The sequence below is a fragment of the Polychytrium aggregatum genome (genome assembly GCF_025602895.1).
Source record: "Polychytrium aggregatum strain JEL109 chromosome Unknown BJ171scaffold_22, whole genome shotgun sequence".
Taxonomy (NCBI): Eukaryota; Fungi; Chytridiomycota; class Chytridiomycetes; order Polychytriales; genus Polychytrium; species Polychytrium aggregatum.
This window is the reverse complement of record NW_026516224.1, coordinates 608,200-628,123: the sequence shown is the minus strand read 5'-3', so window position 1 is coordinate 628,123 and position 19,924 is coordinate 608,200. Positions and strand designations below refer to the sequence as shown.

The 19,924-nt window shown below is 56.2% G+C and overlaps 6 protein-coding genes across 6 annotated transcripts; 2 read left to right on the top strand and 4 right to left on the bottom strand.

Moving 5' to 3' along the window:
- The first annotated feature begins 37 nt into the window (after positions 1-37).
- On the top strand, positions 38-1,337 carry BJ171DRAFT_135065 (uncharacterized protein). Its single transcript, XM_053105664.1, has 2 exons — positions 38-729; positions 1,177-1,337. Exons 1-2 carry the CDS (start codon positions 177-179, stop codon positions 1,293-1,295), a joined length of 672 nt encoding a protein of 223 aa, XP_052965996.1. The 5' UTR covers positions 38-176; the 3' UTR covers positions 1,296-1,337.
- A 26-nt stretch (positions 1,338-1,363) lies between these two features.
- BJ171DRAFT_508719 (uncharacterized protein) lies at positions 1,364-2,460 on the bottom strand. Its single transcript, XM_053111323.1, has one exon. It carries the CDS (start codon positions 2,324-2,326, stop codon positions 1,379-1,381), a length of 948 nt encoding a protein of 315 aa, XP_052965995.1. The 5' UTR covers positions 2,327-2,460; the 3' UTR covers positions 1,364-1,378.
- A 5,957-nt stretch (positions 2,461-8,417) lies between these two features.
- BJ171DRAFT_599805 (adenylate and guanylate cyclase catalytic domain-containing protein) lies at positions 8,418-13,218 on the bottom strand (the record flags this gene model as incomplete). The annotated part of the gene is made up of 11 exons (XM_053114962.1): positions 8,418-8,623; positions 8,948-8,985; positions 9,238-9,328; positions 9,383-9,432; positions 9,533-9,812; positions 9,934-10,643; positions 10,736-11,320; positions 11,563-11,791; positions 11,937-12,042; positions 12,125-12,612; positions 12,769-13,218. The coding sequence occupies 11 exons, from the start codon at positions 13,216-13,218 to the stop codon at positions 8,420-8,422; spliced, it is 3,231 nt and encodes a 1,076-aa protein (XP_052965994.1).
- A 177-nt stretch (positions 13,219-13,395) lies between these two features.
- BJ171DRAFT_582682 (uncharacterized protein) lies at positions 13,396-14,727 on the bottom strand (the record flags this gene model as incomplete). The annotated part of the gene is made up of 1 exon (XM_053114208.1): positions 13,396-14,727. One exon carries the CDS (start codon positions 14,725-14,727, stop codon positions 13,396-13,398), a length of 1,332 nt encoding a protein of 443 aa, XP_052965993.1.
- A 1,670-nt stretch (positions 14,728-16,397) lies between these two features.
- On the bottom strand, positions 16,398-17,773 carry BJ171DRAFT_508700 (velvet factor-domain-containing protein). Its single transcript, XM_053111322.1, has 3 exons — positions 17,180-17,773; positions 16,905-16,996; positions 16,398-16,655 (listed from the first exon to the last, which is right to left on the bottom strand). The coding sequence occupies exons 1-3, from the start codon at positions 17,491-17,493 to the stop codon at positions 16,558-16,560; spliced, it is 504 nt and encodes a 167-aa protein (XP_052965992.1). The 5' UTR covers positions 17,494-17,773; the 3' UTR covers positions 16,398-16,557.
- Positions 17,774-19,038: 1,265 nt separating this feature from the next.
- BJ171DRAFT_508698 (uncharacterized protein) lies at positions 19,039-19,812 on the top strand (the record flags this gene model as incomplete). Its single annotated transcript, XM_053111321.1, has 3 exons — positions 19,039-19,389; positions 19,482-19,666; positions 19,764-19,812. Coding segments are annotated over 2 exons (525 nt in total), but the record flags the coding sequence as incomplete, so codon positions are not given.
- Between the last annotated feature and the right edge of the window lie 112 nt (positions 19,813-19,924).

The following is a 19,924-nucleotide window of genomic DNA, read 5'->3' as shown; positions in this document are numbered from 1 at the left end:
TGCCCTGCGGGGCTGAGTTCCATTGGAGGGAGTGATCGACAAACGCCACTGTTTCTCCCTCGCCTCCGCACACCAACGGCTCGAGCCTGGACCACATGCACGAACGGCCCACAGTGCCTGCCAAGATATAACTCTCAGAGCGATGATGGCGGCTACCCATCAACTTCTCCAGCGCCATGCCTCGTGAGGTCATCCAGATTCACAGTCCTTTACCAACCCGGCCCCGATCCTGTTGCTCCTTGGCTGAAGCGGAGGAACAAGATGATCGCTGCGGCAATAAGGCCAGCGACGAACAGGCTGACGATGAAATACTCGAAGAAATTGATCGCACAATCTCCCAACAGCTCTGCTTGACGGATGCCCTGGAGCTGATTCGCACCACAAAGTCGCCGACTGAATTCGATACCCTCGAGCTCCGGACAGCCTACAACACGATCATCAACAGCGAGGTGGCATCGGCGCTGCCAGCTGGCCCAACGAGACAGGATCAGGCCATGTCCCCTTCTCCCTCAGGCGAACAAACAGGAACGCCTCTCTCGCCCGCCGCTGACCACCCAAGCCACGCTACCAATTTCCACCAGCTGTCGTTCGAGGGCGAGAGCATCCACGATCACGATCGCAGGTGGTCCCAGATCAGGCCCTCCCAATCTCGGATTGGCTTGCTTGGAGTGCAAGCCATGGACAATTTGCGCCACCATTTCACCAAGCCAGAATCGCATCCAGCACAAGGTGAGTCGCAAGGAGGGAAAGTCCTGTCTTGGCCTGGTGAGGGTTTGAACGAGGCGCTCTTTGGTGGCAGGAAGATCCGTCGTTTGGGTGGGATCACGTGAATGGGTCTGTTGCCTCTTCCAACATGCCCCGCCGCATTTTCGAGACGAGCCGCTGGGCTCTGGCCCACCAGCCCTCGGCGGAAGTGGGAAATCCCAGGCAAGAGCGGAAAAAGCATCACCAGGTACCACCGCATCACATCCGTGATATGAGTGAGCCAGCAAGGGCCTGTACTGACTGACTGAGCCCGATTCGCAGCATGAACATCAACGATCTTCTGAACCCATGCCAGTCTGCTTGTCGCCCTGATTCGTCCGGAGAGTCGGCCCACACAGAGTCTCGAGCTCATCGGCGAACGAAGCGAACACCCAATGTTTGCCATCACTGCAACATCATTTTCAAACACAGGCAGGAACTCACTCGCCACACACGCTCACTCCACACCGACGAACGACCATGGATCTGCCCTGGATGCCACAAGGGCTTCGCTCGCGCTGACGCTCTCAAGGGTCATCTGTCCAGAATGATTGCACAGATCAAAGGCTGCTCCTCAAAGCGAGCGTGGTGATCAATACATTCAGGAGCATGTTTCATCAGCCTGATCAGTCATTCACACAGGAGGCTTGGATGCGTCAACAGGGCTCGCGAGGTGTGGGTACATTCCAAGATTGATTCGGGCAACCCCGTTCTCGTGCTCGGCTGCGATGGTAAGCCAATGTAGGGCCAAACTGTGGTTTTGCTGAACCCCGAATCCATGGAAAAAGCAGCATCCGAGGTTGTTTTGGGCATGGATGTGGCCCTGGAGGGCGGCTTTGGTGTACCACTCCACAGCCTTGCCAGGATCGACGGGGGTTCCGAACCCAAAATGGTGATAGACGCCAAGTCTGGCCTGTGTATCGCACAGGCCCTGGTTGCCAGCCATGGTGAACCACTGGAATGCCTTGATCGGATCCTGATCGACACCAAGACCTTTTTCGTAGCAAAGCCCGATGCGATCCTGAGCCAAGGCATCCCCTTTGGCGGCGGCCATGTTGAAGAGATGGAATGCTTTGACGTGATCTTGGGTCACTCCAGTTCCTTCGCTGTGGCAGCGAGCAAGCTTGAACCGGGCTCGCGGGTTTCCTTGTTCTGCAGCCTTCTGGTACCATTTGGCTGCCTCGCTGAGGTCCTTGGATACCCCCTTTCCTTCAAAGTAACAATCGGCGAGACAGCACTGAGCCATCGCATGTCCCTGTTGCGCGGCCAGTGTGAACCACTCGACCGCCTTTGCGAAATCTCGGGGAGTTCCTCTGCCATTGAAGTAGCGCGATCCAATGGTGAAGAAGGTGTCCACACCTCCACATCTGCGAACCGCTTTCGCACAGACTCGCTCCAGACCAGCACAGTCTTCTTGATCTGCTTGATCCGAGGATTTTGTCGTCTTGGGTCGCTTCCCTTGATCACGCGGATGAGGAGAGGCAGGGCGTTTGAGCGTTGGATTCATTTTTTGGACAAATACCAGGGTCTGATCGATGGTGGGTTGGGAGGGTATGGTCTGCCAGCCAGACTTGAGAATCATCCGCCTGGTGGTTCTGAACAGTCACAAGTTTGGCATGTGTGCGCAGCGACATTGGCCAATGGACAGCCAAAGGAACCCCTGATGCTTTCACCTGATCTCGATTTTTCGGGAATCTTGAGAGAGCGAGACGTGATAGTAAACCTCACACTACCCCCAACGACCGCCCCCTCCCCGAGAGGGACTGGTCCTAGACCCCCCCCCATTCAACCAGCTCGCCGAAGAGCCATGCCAGCGGCGACTCCTGCGGTGCCCCAACCCCCCGGAGGCGCAGTCCCTATAGAGGGCCAGCTCGCCATCTTTCTGCCCCCTGACCTCGAAACCCTCACCGACAAGGCCCTCAAACAGGCCTGCAAGGAACGAGGCCTCGCATTCAACGGGTCGAAGAAAGACCGGGAGAACCGCCTCAACCAATTGAGGCTGAGCCAAGGGCCGATCCGGCCCAAGATCACACCGCTCCTGAAGTGGCTGACCAGCCCCCAGCCGAAGACGAAACCGCCGACTTCGAAGACATGGCCGAGCATCCCGGCCTTGAACAGACCGTCGCCCGTCCATCCGCCCTGACCACTCCAACCCTCGTAGAGAGAAGGCGTGAAGCGGCTAGGGACCGAAGTGGGCTGTCCATTCGAAACAGCCTCAACTACCTTGCTGCCGAGATCTTGGCGGAATCTCGAGAATCCCCCCGCGATCAGGCCAAGACCGCGAGGGAGCTCTTCAACGCAGCATGGCGACTGGCCAGCACCGTTGGCGAACTTAGATATGCCGCTCAACACATCCCGGTTGAGAAGATGTCCCCCGAGCTCTGGAGGACAGTGTTCCCCGAGCTCCAGCACACTGTGGAATGCCAAGTGTGCAAGTCCAACGCCACCTCGACCTGGACGCCCATCAAGAATGGCCAAGAGGTCCAGCTTCGGTGCCCCAACGTCCTCGACGGCACTCCCTGCCGCGGACAGATGCCAGCCCTGGTGTTCTGGGGCAGAATGACCCGCTCATCCAACCAAGATAGAGCGAGATACCTCGTGGCAGCCGAGTCGGTTCTAGGATCGAAAAAAGCCACCTTCTACCAACGCTGTGGCCTCAAGATCCAAGAGCATACACAGGCGAGGATCGAAGCCCAGCACAGACCAGCAGCTATCAACGGGATAGGGAAGATCTCCTATGCCCAGGCGGTGGCGGGCAAGGCAAACAACGCCGAGCCAGCCGCTCGGCGAGACGAGGATGCACGCCCAGACCCCCCAGAAAAGCTGGCCAAGCAAAACCACATCGCCCTCCTGGAGAACCTCATGGGCAAGTTCGTGGCCCAGCTCCAAAACGCCCTGAATGTGGCCCTGGCCGAGAAGCACAACCCTCCCACGGCAGAAGAAACCAGACACACGGAGGGTGCGCTCAACGCCCTCATCAAAGAAGGACTGGAGCTCTCGAACTCGAGCAAAGTCATCTTCAAGGCGGCCCGAGAGCAACAACGGGAGGCTGAGAAAACCAGAGAGAAAGCCTCCACTCCCCCTTCCCGCACATCACAGGACACCAAGCCTAAGCCGATGGGACATGTACCCGCGGCCAAACCAAAGCCGCAAGAAATTGCCACACGCATCGCCCTGCAGCCCCAGATCAAGCAGCCAAAGCTGTGGATAGGCATGCTCCAAGGTGCGCGCCAGAAAACGAGACCCGCGGCCATCAGTGGTAGCATCGAGAATGCTGACCTCGAAAGCCCAATGCTGAGAGATAAGTTCTCAAGAACCAAACGGTTGTACTTCAAGGGAATCCAGGCCATGAGCCTGAAGCTCATCCGAACGGCCCTCAAGGGATGCGGCATCGACGACAGAAAGATCGCCGACATCTCATTCCACGGGCGAGACATTATCGATCTCCTCCTCTGGGACAGCCGAGACGCAGACGCAATCATCAAGTCCCTCTGCAAACCCCCAGGACGACGGCCGGTGGTGACCCACCTCCCGAACTTCAACCCTGCAGCTCCACCGGTCAAAATGACATCGCCCCAAGACAAGCGCAACCATATGCGCAGGTTCCTGTATGCCTCGGTGACCCAAGCAGCCCGTGCACGCGGAATGACGGTCGTCCGAGACATCCAGATGCGAGTGCCCAGAGAACATCGGCCCGAGTTCGATCGGCTTCTGGCGCTGGTCCGACGAGGACTGACGATCGACAAGGACAGCGTCAGGGTCGACCCACGGGAATACCCCGTGGCGGAGAACATCCGCAACAGCCCCCGCCAGCGCGAAGAAGCACAGACCACCCCAAGCCAACGAGCTATAGAAGTGGAAGCGGAGCCTGAGACGCAGCAACAGACAGACCTACCGGCCGAGACGGTACCCGAAGCGCTTCGGAGCTCGTCAGACCTGGTCGAGGGGGTGATCGAAAGGTCATACCAGATTCATACTGAGACCGAAGCGGCGGGGGCCGCAGAGCGATTATGAATCAGCCCCACGACGAAGGAGACGCTGAGGTCAAGACCAACCTCACCGTCGCATCCTTTAACGTAAATGGTCAAAGCACCGAGGATGGTGTCTCCACGGAGCACACCATCCGAGAGATCCTGAAGAACGAAGGAGTAGACTTCATCGCAATTCAGGAAACGAAACTGGCACCGGAAGCGCGGAACCCCTTGGCCAAGGTCACAGCCCATGAGGCCCGTCGAACAGACAGCCTGGGCGGTGGACTGGCGCTGGTGTTCAACCCCGAGACAATCGATCCCGACGACCTGAACATCGAAGAGACCGACGAGGGAAAGCTGTACACGTGGACCAGGTACGGCACCAGAACATACATCGGAAACTTTTATATCCCCCACCCGGTGAAGACCGAAGAGTTTGCGCAAGCGGTACAGTCGATTGAAAAGTATGCGCGGATGCCCAATGCCCAAGTCATCGTGATGGGAGACTTCAACCTGTCGCTGAGCGACCTCAACGGCGGAAGGGTGATCAACAGAGCCAAGAAGACCGCCCTCACGACCACCCTGCGGAGAGCCAGGATGAAAATCATCCCACCGGCAGCGATCCCGACCCCAACTCGGATCCGGGGTAACCGAAGATCGACCATCGACTATATCTTTGTGTCGGAAGCGGAAGCCAACAACGACCCGCTCCTCAAGGTGGACATGGAGGGACAATACCTCATATCCGACCACCGCCTGATCTGGACCACTGTGAAACTCACGAGGAGTGTGTACCCAAAAGCCGACAACTGGCAGTGGAACCTCAGACTCCTCGAGAACCCGGAGGTCTGGGAAACGTACAAGTGCGCCATTGAGCGAGTCAGCGGCCTAGTCTTAAACGAGATAGAGAGGCTCCTCCAGCCCATCCACGACGGCACCGAGATACCCATCAGCCAGGCAGACGCACAGCTGGCCATGGACCAAGCATGGGAAGTCATCAAGAATGCAATCAACACGGTGGCAGATAGCGTCCTGGGCAAAACACAGGTCAAATTGATCTGGAAGACCCCGGAGCTCACCGTCGAGATCCGTCATCTGACCAAGGAGAGGAAGAAGCTCCAGAAGCAGCTCAAGAGGCACCACACGGACCCTGTCATGAAGGAGAACCTTCGAGACAAAATCAGGGTGGTCAGACGAAACCTCAACCGGGCCATCCGAAAGTGCCGAAAAGCGAGCAACGAGAAACTGGCCGAGAAAATCAACCGCATGAACAGCACTGAGCTTTCCAAGACGCTCGGGGCCATGCAGAAGCGAAAGGCCCGGGAAGGTGCCCACCGATTCGACAACTCTGACGAAGCGCTGGAGAGACTCGTCTGCCACTTCGGCAGAGTCTCGGCGGACTCAACGGCCACGGCGAACGGGTTCGATCGAACACTCGAGCCCCCTACACCGAGCCAAGAGCGTAGACGACTCCCCCCCAGCTACGAGCTCCCCATAATCAGCCCACGGGCAATCAAGGAGGCGATCATTACAACACCACGAAGGAAGGCCCCAGGGTCGGACAGGATCAAGATCGAACTGCTCCAGCCCAACGCACATAGAGTCTCGATATGGCTCTACTTCCTCATGGGAGCAGCCATCAAGGCGTCCGTGGTCCCAACTGAGTGGAGTACAGTGCTGATCCATCCCGTCTACAAGAACAAGGGATCGCCCCTCGACCCCGCAATGTACAGGCCGATTGGACTGACCCAGGTCTGCCGAAAGGTTGTCGAGCGAGCACTGCTGCCGTTGCTCAACCGAAAGCTCGGACTGATGGACATTGCCCAAGGTGGATTCCGGGCCGAGCGAGGCACCCTCGACCAGATCTTTGGCCTGGACACGCTCATCAAGGACCGCCAGCTGGCGGGCGAGGAGTACTCCCTGGTGTTCCTCGACATCAAGGCGGCCTACGACACTGTCTGGAGGGAGAAGCTCTGGGACAAGATTGAAGAGCGCACCCCATGTACGATCACCCTCAGGCTCTTGAAGGCCATGTTCGACGATGTGAAGATTCAAGTCGTTAGCAAGAGCCGTCGGTCCAATCCGGTCTGGCTGCAGAAGGGTCTGATCCAAGGATCGGTGCTGAGCCCGCTGATGTTCAGCGTGTTCATCGACGACCTCCCTGGGAAACTCCGGGCAGACGGTGGAACGACCCTAACCACCACCCGAGGACGAGCCGTCCAGGTCAACTCACTGTGGTTTGCCGACGATGGGGTGCTCATCTGCCGCCCCAACCAGACCCAGCGCCTCCTCGACATCTGCGAGGCCCACAGCATCGAGAATCGATACCAGTTCTCGCCCCCGAAGTGCGAGGTGATGTTCACCGAACAGCACCCAGAGAAGGATGCCAAGGTGCACCTATACGGCAAGGAGCTGCCAGTCGCCAAGGAGTTCCGGTATCTCGGAGCCATCGTCGACATCAACGGCTTCAGGATGGACCGCCAGATCCAGAACCTCACCCACAAGGCTAGAGGTGCCGCCGACAAGCTGGTGAAGCACGGAATGAGTCTGGGCCGATACTCGGCCAAGACGGTGGCGAAGGCGTTCAAGACCTTCGTTCGACCCATGCTCGAGTATGGACTGACCCTCGAAGTGCTCACGAAGCAGCAAGCCGTGATACTCAGACGAGCACAGATGCACTGTCTGACCCGACTCTTCAGAGTGGTGCGGAACACATCCTATGGAGCGATGCACCTCAGATGCGGGCTCATCACCCTGCCCAACCGCCTCAAGCAGCTGGCCCTCCAGAACCGAGCCGTCTGGGAAGACCGTCTGGACCACAACGACAAGATGGTCTCGCTGGTGCTGATATTCCCACACCCAGCCCAGCCTGATGGAAGCATCCCTCGGCTCCCAGTTCTACCTCGACGAATACTGGCGGCAGTTGAACATTCTGAAAGAACAGCGCCAACCAGACTACCCGATGAAGGAGCTGTTCAGGAACGGTTACTACCAGCTCCCAGGGCCACCAGTCAAGCTGCAGATTCACATCGATGATGCACAAAGCTTCGACAGGTCAAAGGAACTGACCTCGGCCCGCACCGTGACGACGACCATGTCGGGACTGTGGGCCCAAGAGAGATCGATACTATCACAACATGATGGTAAGATGGACCCTCGGTGCCTTCCCTGGACACCCGTATGGCCACTATCGGCTGTGCATCTCCTGCACGAAGAGCCGAGGAGAGTTTGTCGCGATGTGCCGGACCCACACCCAGAGCTGCGTCGGAAGAAGCGGCTCGTGGCAACGGATAGTGGACGAGCTCAAGCTGCGGCACCCCGAGTGGCAAGAAAGCGGCCACGAAAAGGTCGGTCCGATCGATAAGCTCCTGGACCTGACGGACGTAGTGGGGTACTACACGTGGAATGGCTGGACATTTTTCAACTGGCAAGACCCGGATGTCCATCTCCTGTGGCGAACACTCCGAAGGGTGTTCAAGACGCTGATCATCGCCAAGGCGGGGTGGAAACCCCCCAGGCGATAGGCGGCATGGCCGAAGCAGAGCGAGAGACGAGGATCTATGACTCTTATATCCCCCTGACTACCCGCTTGGTTGATTATTTCCTCCCTTTCCCCCATCATGCACCGCATGGTACCGATGGCTTGTTGAACATTCTTGAATATATAGCGATCAAAAAAATAAGAACCCTACAGCAGCACCCGCCTAGTACCTGACAACCGAGCCCCGGACAAAGTACGTTCGCATCCAGCCCTTACCTTTGATCTCGACAGAACCCCTCGGCTGGAATTCATAGTCGCCCCGCAGCCGCTGGTACACCTCCTCGGTCACCTGGATTTCGTTTTCCTTGCCCGTCGACTCCATCCGCGACGCAACGTTGACGGTGTCGCCCCACACATCGAAGGTGAACTGCCCGTGGTTCGTTGCGTTGGCGAGCACGCAGACAGTCCGCCGGAGCGAGCACCCAGTTCGTCGGAAGACACCCGGCCAAGTCGACCAGCGAGAGAGAGAAAACCAGAAAGGGTCAGACCAGCATCCTCCGGCCCAAAGTTTGCCTGCGCTTGCACAGCCGGCCATGATCGCATAGCAAATATGACTACCAAGAGGGGGAGGCGTCAATACGAGCCTATCAAATGAAAGAGATTGCAAAGGCAGCGTGAAAATGGCACCGGCCTTCTCTCCGTCCACAGCCCGCCCCACGAGCCCAGCGCCGATGGCACCATGGGCACTTACAGTTCGGGTTCCAATGACACCAGACACAGCAGGGCCCGCTGAGCCACAAATCAACCACAGCAGCGGCACCGTGGACGATTGATGTTTATCCGACGGCCGATTATCCGAGCGGAAATGAGTCAGCAAGGCAGAGGTGGCTCTTTGCCATGGAGTTCTGGCAGTGGGCAACCGGGCCACTGGGCGACCACCACAGAGCAAGCACGCACGGCACCATGGACGGTACTTGTTCAGCCAGCATCCACTGGCTGCCAACAGCTCGCCTTCCAACAGCGTCCGCCCTCGATACCCACCGTGGATTCCCGTCCGCAGGAGAAACTTTTGATTCGTCCGCTTGTTGAAGTCGCGAATCACTTTCTTCAGGGTCAGAGCAAAGTCGATCATCTGTTGACGTGGTAGTGCGGGTGGTCTCCCTGGTTCTCGGCCATGGCCATGTACTTGGATCCTGTGTGCGTCCACACCGTCGAATGGATGCGTCAAGGCGGTGTCTTTGTCCATGACCCAAGGGATCGCTCGGATGCTCCCATGCTCTCCGACGGCCATTGCCATTGCTATTGCTATTGCTATTGCCGCCCCTCATGCAATTACCAATCGTCTTGATCTTTTCGATTCCAAAGGAGGCACAGCACTCGTCAATGTCGCAGATGATGGCATTCAGGAGCCAGATCGTGTGCTTTTGCGAAGCTTGCTCGAACGGCAGGAAGTTCGTGATGCCCGTGAACAGGATCGACACGTCCTCTCGGTCGTCGGCAATGTGTGTAAAGGGATTCTCCTTCAGTCTCAGGATCACCGAGAGCGGAAGAATGTTGAGCAGCAGTTTCTCGGCGCTCTGTTGGGCCTGCTTCATGTATGTATACAGGTCCTCGTTCTGTGCATGGGTAAAGGATGTCAGAGCTCCACGAGCGCTGCGCTGGCAGATGCATGCTCTGCAGTTCTTCCTCTCACTCGAGGGCGCATCCACAGGATCTAAAAGTATCGCAAGCACGCACCTGTGTCTTGAGGTAAAAGTTGGTCCGGGCAAGCATGTCCACCTTGCGGTTGGTGAAATACAGGAGGGTAACCGCGACCGCCAGGATAGGCACTATCGTTTGAGCCGTGTAGATATCCAGCAGTGGCGACTTGTCGACCAGCAGTGGGATCGAAAAGATCACAGCGCACACAAGGATCGAAACGCTAAAGAGAAACATCTTCATGCCCACGTAGATGGTGTGCATCATCAGAACAATGACCACGCATGTGATGCACTGGATGCGGGCGCTCGGGTGTGTGATCGCAATCACCAGGTTGCCCACAAACGAAAACCAGATCGTCGTCAGGGCGAATAAATTAGGCAAACATGACCGCGACGATTCCTTGCTCTTCCGTTTGGGCTGGCGAGGCTTTTGGCTCAAGGGGAGCACCGTCCGGTGCATGTGCTGGAAGAACTCAATCCACTCGTCGTACTTGGTCTCTATCGCATCGCCGAGTCTGCGCCATATCTTCGAGTGGTAAAACCCGATGATCACAGCAAGCAAGACGAGCCCACCGAGCCCCTCAAGGATCAGCAAGAGGTACTCCGAGGGAACCAGAAGGACATGGGACGTAAACAAGATGATATAGACGACAAAGGTGACGCCTGCAGTGATGAACAGCGCTGCCATGTGGTTCTTCATGTAGTGCCTGCAGTAGTCTCGCTCCTGTGATTGATCAAGGAAGAACCCTGCCCAAATATCGAGTCCCCACACTTAGAGTCAGCCCCAACCAGACTTTGCCACAGAGCAACCAACTGATGACCGAGGAGGCGACACTTACCGGTCCACCGCCCGATGCTGCACTGGAAAGATCGCAGTGAGTCGTTGAGGCTCTCTTTGAAGATATGGACACCAGGAATCCGCTGCGGCGATCTCTGCGACGATCGTTGCGATGGTCGCTGGCGGTTGCGAGCAAGGTCCTTGGGCTCGGTGAAGAGCTGTCTGTTCGCGAGCGGTGGATGTGAAGGCTCGCGGCTGAAGCTGAGAATCTCTATGTCGCTGTCTTCGCCCTTCAAGTCCCCACTGGGTGGGGTGTGGAGCTCATTGCCATCGTCGGTCGAGTCACTCGGCAGCTGTTCCGGTTCGGTCCACCGAGTCGCCGTCTCATGAGTCTCGGTCGGCCCACACGTATAGAGCCGAATGTGTGTCGAGCGAATTCTGCACAAGTCCTTGAAGGAAATGGAGTCGGTGGGGATATTGAAGGTATTGATTTCCCTGCCAAAGGCATCGAGTCGTATATCCGGCTCAAAGGAGACCATTCCCTTGTTTCGCAGCAACTTCTCGGTGCTCTGAGAGACGTGGGGTATATCAGGGGTCCCCTTCTGCTCCATCAGCGAGGCGATCTCGACGTCCTGAGACCAAATATCTAGACAAACCGCCTATTAGCCGCTGCAACTCACAAATGCAACAGCACAGCAATTCAAGACACAAGCCAGTGCATCATCCAAGCCCTCTTGGACCTGCACAGTAATGTCCGCAAGCCACTGCGCTTGCAGGAACTCGAACATCTCGATTCTGGCTCGATCGCGACTGCAGCCTTCATTACGCATCCATGCAATCTGCTGCTCCGTATGGTGTTTAGATGCACATCCGCGCAAGCACACCTACCGTATTTGAACTTCCACAGTCCCACCACGCCCGCCAAGATGGAGCCGGTATGGATTCCGACGCGAAGGCGGAGGTTGCGGCGGATGTTTTGCGAAATCTTTCGGATCGAATGAATCATCAGCAGAGCAACGATGCAGACCTTCTCGGCTTCGTTGGCGATCTGCGTTTCCGACTGGAGCTGCTCAGGGACACCGCCAGCGATCTCGATGCAGTCTCCGATTGTCTTGATCTGGAGATGTGCGAGATCGTTCCGTAAGCAAGAGTCCGTATCGATCCAATGCGCACCACTAGTACTGCTACCAGCGACACCAACACCATCACCAGCAGCAGAGGGTGAGCTTCTTAATCATTCGTCGTGGTCGTCCGTCGAGTACCTTCTCCAGCCCAAAATCCGTGACAATGTTGTCAAACTCTGAAAAAATGTCGCTGAGAACCCCGACGAGATCATATGCCGGTATCTGTGACGAGAACTCGGTGAATCTAGCCAACGGCGAGAGTGAGCAACCAAGCTCGATACAAGACACGACCAGCTGAGAGCACATCCGGGCAGCGCGGCACTCACCCCACAATATCGGCAAACAGGATCGTGACGCCGTGGAGCTCCAGAAATGTGTCCTGGATCATGTTGAGCGAGTCTGGGGACATGTAAAAGTCGTTCTCCCTCATGAGCTGGGCAATCTTGGCCGGCAGAATCATCCCAAGCATCAAGTGGCTCTGGTTGCGGGCCTCCATAATGTTCTCCTGATGCTTGCAGATGATCCGGTGCTTGATGAAGGCCCTTCGAATGTATACCTCGGTCATATAGATCCGCACAAAGCCCACAAAGTTGACGGACAGATAGAGCAGGATCTCGATGTAAAGCGAGTTCATCATTGAGCCAGACTGGTTTCCAGGGGTGGCTTGCATCAGCGATACGATTGTGAGGGCAATATGAGCAGCGGTCAAAGTCAAACCCGTCGCGGTGACAGTTCCGTAGTGGGACGATGCGGAGAGATAGATCATTGCGATTGTGCCGACTTCCGACAGGGCGATGATCGATCCCCTGGACACCTGTCGATACGCGCAGCGTTGAAGCAGCAGGGATTGTGGTCCGATTTAATGGTCGTTGGAGTTGCGACGCAGTACGGGATTCTTGGAGAGCGATCCGACCAAGATGGCAAAGCATAAGCGTAGCCGCGAACAAAGCTGCCTGAACGTTCCACTTACTGGGGTACTGGAGGGAAAGAGCCCCAGCGCAAACACCGTGGTGGTCAGGTTTTCGAGTCCAAAGAGAACAATCCAAAAGATCCTCACTGGAAAATCGAGAGACTCCCAGGACGGACGGTGGCAGAGTATCCCCATCGCGATCGACGTCAGCAAGTACAGATATCCAAGCGTGTGCTTGTAAATAGTCGAGGCGTCGATGCTCTTGGCTGATAGCAGATCAAGCAGAATAATTGTAAACACATAGAAGGACAGAATCCAGAGCTTGATCTGCAAAGTGTTGGTGCCTTGAACCTGGTAGAGGTACATTCTATACATGCGCTCGGTAGGCGGATCAAACTGCAGGCTCGGACCAGTCTCTGGCAGCTCCTGCACAAGTCGCAACACCCGGATCGTGTCAGTAGCGTCAGTGATGTTGGAGTTCAATAGCATCATAAGCGCCAGGGATGTCATGGCAGGGATGCCAGGTCTCGGTATGGCAAGTGCAGGCACAGCCAACGGAGCCAACAGATCCAATTGAGCCAACGGAGTCAACGGAACGATAATCACACGAACTGCGCCGGTGCATTCGCGGGCGCATGCAGTAGCACAGCTGCCCGCCCGGTCGAGACGCCTGCAGCAGCAACACCATCAGCAGCATCCACTTGCCTTGATCGGATGAAGAATCGAGTCCCAGAAGCTTGTTGGGGACAGCGGAATGATAAAGTCCATGACGGAGGACCCACGCCGCTTGATGCCATTGAAGGACGTGCCTTCGTTGTAGAGCTTCTGTCGCTGGATCACCCGGCGCTGGATATTCCAGATTTGCGACGTGTCGACCATCGATGGCTCGGACTCTTCGCTGCGTGAGGGCTCTTGTGTACTCTGCTGATGCGAGCCCAGCCGAGACTGGGGCACCGACACCGACAGAAACTCAGAGGCCAGTCCGGCGCCCATGAACGACATAACCGAGTCTTTTGAGTTGAGGAGACGGGTGGGGTCGGCGGGAAGACCGCTGTGGGTTTTGGCCAGCTTGAGGACACTGGAGCTTCTGTCTGTCGGCGCGCGCGAGTGCGTCTCGGTCCCACTTCCAGGAAATTGCCACGAGCTGACAATGTACTCGACGGGAACGTATGCTGAGAGCGGTATCTCGGACGTGCCCTTTTCAGAGACAGTATAGGCGATGCCGTAGCCCCAGATCTTGTTTTGGCGACAGCTGGTGTTGAGGCGTGAGGATGAGGGCGAGTCTTGGTCGCTGTTGCCGAGCCAGTTCTGCCGCTCGTGCATAAACTGTGCAATGCGCTCGTCGTTGCGTTGGTCCGTAGGCCTGTCTTCCCCGCGGCTGCACGATGGCTCAGTCGAGTTTGGAGGTGCGAGAGCGTTGGGCGGAATCAGAATGACCTCGTGATTGCTCGGGGGTCTGGCGCTGCCGCTCTGGGCTGCCCGGTTGAAGAGCGCTTTGGTGCCTCCAACCAGGGGGATCAAGGGAGTGCCAAGGGGAGATTCATCCCCATCGTTCTCGAGAGGCAAGACGATATCGATCAGAGGCCGATGTTGCCGCTCGGGGTCGGGTTCGCTGGCGCTCGCCCCAAGTCTAAAGTTCCCGCGGCGTGACGACTCCCGAGTCAATGAATAATGCCTAACCAGCGGAGGCGTGCCGTCGGCTCGCTGGTGGTAGCGCGGCATGCTCGAGTTGCTCTCGTAGTCCCACGAGTTTCGATGAGATTGCTGCTGCAGGCCACTCGGGAGCTTGGGCTTTGGAAGCCACCCGGGCGAGAATGAGATCAGTCCCGAGAGCTGGCTGCCTGTGATCGAGAATGGTCGCGACTTGATGCTCTGGGAACCGTTGTCATGGTCAGGACTCGGCCGCATCTTGGGGTCGTGCATGGCCTTGCCAAGACTGGCCTTGCGCTTGATGCTCGCATTGTGGTAGGGCGGCGGGAGCGGCAACTGCTGCGAGCTTTTGTGGGAGAGAGCCTCCATGGCAAGCAACAGTTTCGGGGGATGCGGGATTCGCGAGGTGGGTGCTAGTAGCGATGGGTCTTCCTCTCGACCAGTCGGCCCGCCGAAGGGCACGTATGCATCTGGAGGATGCATATTATCTCTGTCGGGTGAAACCGGCCTGCGGGAGCTGTCGAGGATTGACTCATCCGATCGATCGAGGGGGTGTTGGAACCAGACGACGCTAAAGGCTCTGTAGCTATCCTGTCGTTCCCACGATCCGTTTCCTTCTGGATCGAGGACGGGCTTGAGGCCATGACGATGAAACTCATGGAGCAACAGAGGCCCGTATTGCCAAATGATCGCTGTGGAATTGACTAATGACGCGGCGGCAGCAAGTGCAGTGTACGATGGATGGGTGGATGGGCAAGCGCTGAGCAGGCAAGTGTCGTCAACATCCTCGAAGGTGAGTCGAGCCCTTTTGGATGGCTTTTCCAGCGACTGGGACTATGAATCAAGGGCATTACACACTTACTGACACTGCCCAGGCCCGGTGCGGGCAAAGAGAGGAAAGGCGGACGGACTCAATTTGACGTTGTCGATCAAAGCCGATTGGACTGATCGGGTGAACCCAAGCCTCACTAGGTCCGCCGTGCTCACTGCCAACCTCGGAAGCGCGGGCGGGCTTGCGTTAGGGGAAGGGCGGATCTCGATTGTCCTCGGCTGCCACTGTGATCCGGTGAGAGTATAACGACGACCCATCGGTCGCTGTAGCTTGGGCAGCCCATACAAGAAGATAGGGGGCACCCTGTCTGCTTCCGCATGCATCACACGTATCTGTGCCAGCGGTGCCCTTGATCACTTGATGAACATGTGTGCACTCACGATCCAGAAAATGGCCATCCGCCTCGAAAACGAGGAGTCTCGTTGCGGTCTGTGAACGCTCTGTCGCCACAAAATGGGAACCAGGGGCATCTGACTCGAGAGGAGGCTTGATCGACACAAGGAGGAGCAGCATAGGTGCTGGTACATTCAGTCCGGCCAATAAACCATTGGCTCTGAATTAATCCGCCAGCCTCGTTTGCCAACCAAATGCGAGCCTCCTCAAACCAAAGGAGCCGGAGGTTTACCATTGTGTCAGAGTGACGCAAATTTCGATCCGGACGAGTCGCTGGATGGTAAATGTTGGTGGACTCGTTCCCCTGAGTGGATCAGCAATGGCTGACCATGAGAGCCCATTCCTTTTTTGCTTGTTCACCGCCCTTCCCTCAAGTCTCTTGACCTGGGCAGGGATTATTGATACAGCGTTTCCAAAATGAAAGCGGGCACCCTGTTCTGAGCCAGGACAGTTGTTGTTTTCTGGAACCTGAATACATCGACCCACTCATTGCAACAATGGCCAAGCAAGTATGTCCAAGGAGACCGAAGTGTGATTGCCTTTGAAAGTGCCTCGTGGAAACAGGGGAAGCGATATGCATCCAGCCCACGGAGACTCAGGTTCGCCAAGTACTTTGAGCTATTCATCCGCCACCAGAGACGTCAAGCTGTGCTCGGTGAACGAGTTCAACACATCCCAGGTGTGCTCAGTGCCGGGAAGCCAAGCGACTCGAGAAGGCCGAGTATCTTGATATCGATACACCATGGAACTGTCTAGAGGGTCGAGTGAATGCACTCCACTCCCACATCGACACAGGGATCGATCGAGTATATTCAAGACCATGCTTCCCAAACCAACGAAACCAAGAGACTGCCAACCAGGACGGGAAACCATCCCACGGCTTGCTCACTGGGGCCTACGACTGTCCCGTCTCTTTCTGGACCGACTGTAGTCACAGAACCGTGGTCATCACGTTCAACGAGCCAGATATCAAATCACCCTGCACTCATTTCGCAGTTAGATTTCTCAGGACTATGTTTTCTGGTGACCTTTGTTCCTTGTTTGACCAAGTCTCTGAGGGTCGATGAAGGCTCTGGGTCAAGATGTGGGGATGGAATGGAATGATAGTATCCAGCATTTCAGATGTTGAGGTCGAACCATCAAGCAGGCAGTGGAAATGAGCTCACAGGCCAAGTGAGCTCACAGAGCACATGAGCTGGTAATCCATCCGGGAAGGCAGTGAGCCAGTGTATGTCGTCGACGACTGACGAACCAGTTCAAAATACAGCCAGACACAAATGTCCACCAGCAAACCGAGTGGATGTCGAAGGAATAAACTCACGGCCCATCCCCGGAAAGGCTTTCCATCCGTGGGACACAAACGGAGTGGACAGAATGCTCGCGAGTATCCGGCAGCTGCTGCTTGGGGACCGTCTGAGTCATACCATAGGAGAATGAGAGCTGTGTGAGTGGTCCAAGCTTGAATCAATGTTGAGCGGTTCGATGACCAGGGCGATTGAGCCTTGACCATTGCCTTGGCCACAATGACATCCGTCGCAATTCCCATCGCTTCGCCCCAGCAGCGTCGAACCGGGCGATGCATCGTGTCCGGCTTACCGAGCGTCGCTCAGATCAACCAAATCAAAATTGAGTCGATAGGTCCCCTCGACTCGAATGAACAATGCTCCAAACACAAAGTAGATCCCAGCTTCGGTGCCATTGACACCTTTGGCGAAGATGCTTGGCGAAATCAGGGCACCAAAGAGTGAGTGCTGAGCATATGGCAGCAATCTGCTCATATACAACTCGCTGTCGGCCCAGCCCGGAGAGAGATGTTGATTTGGGGACTCTGTGGTGCCAAAAACCGTTCGGTGGCCACTGCTCAACGCTTTCTTGGGATCGGGCTCATGCAAATGAGCCACCAAGGCCATCGACGATCCAGGCGGCGATTCTACATCGCCTTGCTTGACGCCGTTGTATGGCGCAATGGTGTCGGCTCGATTGGCAATATCTATGTGCTGGATGTGAGTCGAGTTGGCCAAGGCGATCGCCGGGTTGGGATTGTCCGGCACTGATGAAGGTGGTCGGAATGTTCGGAGTGGTCCGAACGGTACTGGAACAGCCTCTTTGAGTCGTGAGGGTGGAACAACAAAGCTCCTGTCTTCCTGGCCGTCGGCAGAAACGAGGCGAGCACGAACAACAAAGTTCGAGGCTTCGGTCATAAGCGCGGAACTGGACAAACCGGCGAATTGCATCAACATCAGCATCGGCGCTTGGAGGGATCAATGAGAAAGTGTGCCAAGCGACACGCAATCTTGATTCAAGCGAACCAGCGATCAATGCGACATTCGCTCATGGGAATGCAAATGCCAGCGGTGTCATGACACTTGCTCTGAAACTAAGCTTCCGTCGTGCTCCTGCCGGAGGAGCTGCAGGACAGGAACAGGATCGATCGGACGTCCGTGACGCCGTGAGCCAAACCCCGAGCGACGAACCCTCGTGGGCTGATCGACGATCGTCAAGATATATACGGGATCACTCAGCTGCCGGCGAAAGTTGTGATTCAGTCAATGAAGGTTATCTCGTGAGAGTGGCGAGCACGAAGGCCGATGCAATATTGCTGACAACAGCACGAGGCGACTACACGAACAATATCCCCGAGCCATCGAACAGACAGCCCACCCGAGCAGACAAACTGGATGAGCAGCCACACCGCGCCCCAAGTCGTCTGCGTTGTCTGATACCCACCATTTCGCGATGTGTGTATGGCGCTGTGGATTGCAAATGGTGGGGATGCGGCTTTCCCCGAGGCGATTGATCCATATCGTGATGAGCACGAAAGTCCCAGGGCAATCAGCACGAATGTGTCTAGCGGATGCTTTGGGTGTGCAAATATGGCACCCAGCTCGATACAGGACCTGTCGGATAAACTTGGACTTGGATCACAACCAGGTGAATTGGCGGGCAACCACCGATCCGGGCAACAAACAGCATTGTTGCGTTGGCTATTGGTTGTGTACTTGGCCAGCGTCGGGCCCCTGCCAGACACACTTACTCATGTTGCAAGAACGGTGGGCTGTGGGCTGGATGCTCTGTTTCCAACACAAGTAACTGTTGTGGTGATCAAAGTTGATGATTGTTTGGCCAGACCTTCCCATGCCAATATGACTCAGCATTTTACCCGGGCCAGTGGATTGAGAGTAAATAGTGAGGACAGCGGAGCAACCCCGCAATGATCCTCCGCCAGCTTCCCACCCCCTCATCGGCCAGTTCGGCATGGCCTCAGCCGCCAAGCCCAGGTTGCCAGATGAAGGACTCAAGCTCTGACGAATATGTCTCGTGCTTGGTGGCAACTCCTTTCATCATCGGATACAAAACTGGCGGTGGATCGCCTTTCGATCGCCCGATTGCGATCCTCAACGAGCACCACCTCCGTCGCTATGCATCTCAAAATCATTCGTGTCCGTGTCCGCTAGTCACTCTCAACTAGCTCTCGTTCTGACACAAGCATGTACTACGTCATGGGACAGAAGCACCAAACCTGTGGTCGATGTAACTCCCATCATGATCGGCCGCATGGCAAGAGCGGCGAGGAGCTTGACCTTGAAGAGTCGCTCCGGGAGAACTACATCGAGGCATTTGATATGATCCGCACATCCACCGCCCCCACAACACACGATCCCGTCGAACTCCAAACAGCCTACAACACCATCGTGAACAGCGAGCTGATTCCATGGCTCACGGCAAGAACCATCCTGTCGTCCGCCTCGTCCGGAGTCACTGCGGGCCATTATGTTCCCTCACGCCGGTCCTCCTCAATAATATCTGTGGCGAGCTTGAGCACTTGCCCAAGCACCTACCTTTCAACGATTCCTGATGATGAAGATCACAGCGTTGATCCCGCATGCTTTCTTTCGAGGACGAGAGTCTCTCTGATCGCAACCAGAGATTGCTCCTGATCAAGCTTTCCAGATCGCGAATGGGAACACTTCTGGCAAAGGTGATAGAGATGACAAACAAGCTGTGGGGAGCCTTCGCCAAGGCCATCTCAAAGATAAAGGGCTCTATAGGTCAAGCATTCGCTCAAGAGTAACCTCGAACTAGGTGGGCATCTTAGGAGCATATGTGAAGACGGCGGGGTGCGGTCTAGCCATGGTGTATTCTCGCTGACATTGTGCTCACACAACCCATTTTGATGCAGAAGGCTATCCAGGACAAGAGGTTGATTCCACCTGGACAATATTGGCAGCCTTTTCCAGTGGACATCCCAATAGATGTAAGATACATACATTGATACCACAATACACATGATTGCCATCACCTCGATGCCGAGTTGGTCAGGCTACAACCAAGTCGTGCCGG

What these genes read in the sequence shown, in the direction of transcription:
- BJ171DRAFT_135065 (XM_053105664.1), top strand. Translation starts at nt 177, where the DNA reads ATGCCTCGTGAGGTCATCCAGATTCACAGTCCTTTACCAACCCGGCCC. An exon ending in AGAATCGCATCCAGCACAAG is followed by an intron (nt 730 to 1,176) that starts GTGAGTCGCAAG and finishes TTTCAAACACAG; the next exon opens with GCAGGAACTCACTCGCCACA.
- BJ171DRAFT_508719 (XM_053111323.1), bottom strand. Translation starts at nt 2,326, where the DNA reads ATGATTCTCAAGTCTGGCTGGCAGACCATACCCTCCCAACCCACCATC.
- BJ171DRAFT_508700 (XM_053111322.1), bottom strand. Translation starts at nt 17,493, where the DNA reads ATGGCCTTGGTGGCTCATTTGCATGAGCCCGATCCCAAGAAAGCGTTG. An exon ending in GTTGATCTGAGCGACGCTCG is followed by an intron (nt 16,997 to 17,179) that starts GTAAGCCGGACA and finishes GGTATGACTCAG; the next exon opens with ACGGTCCCCAAGCAGCAGCT. An exon ending in AGCCTTTCCGGGGATGGGCC is followed by an intron (nt 16,656 to 16,904) that starts GTGAGTTTATTC and finishes ATCTTGACCCAG; the next exon opens with AGCCTTCATCGACCCTCAGA.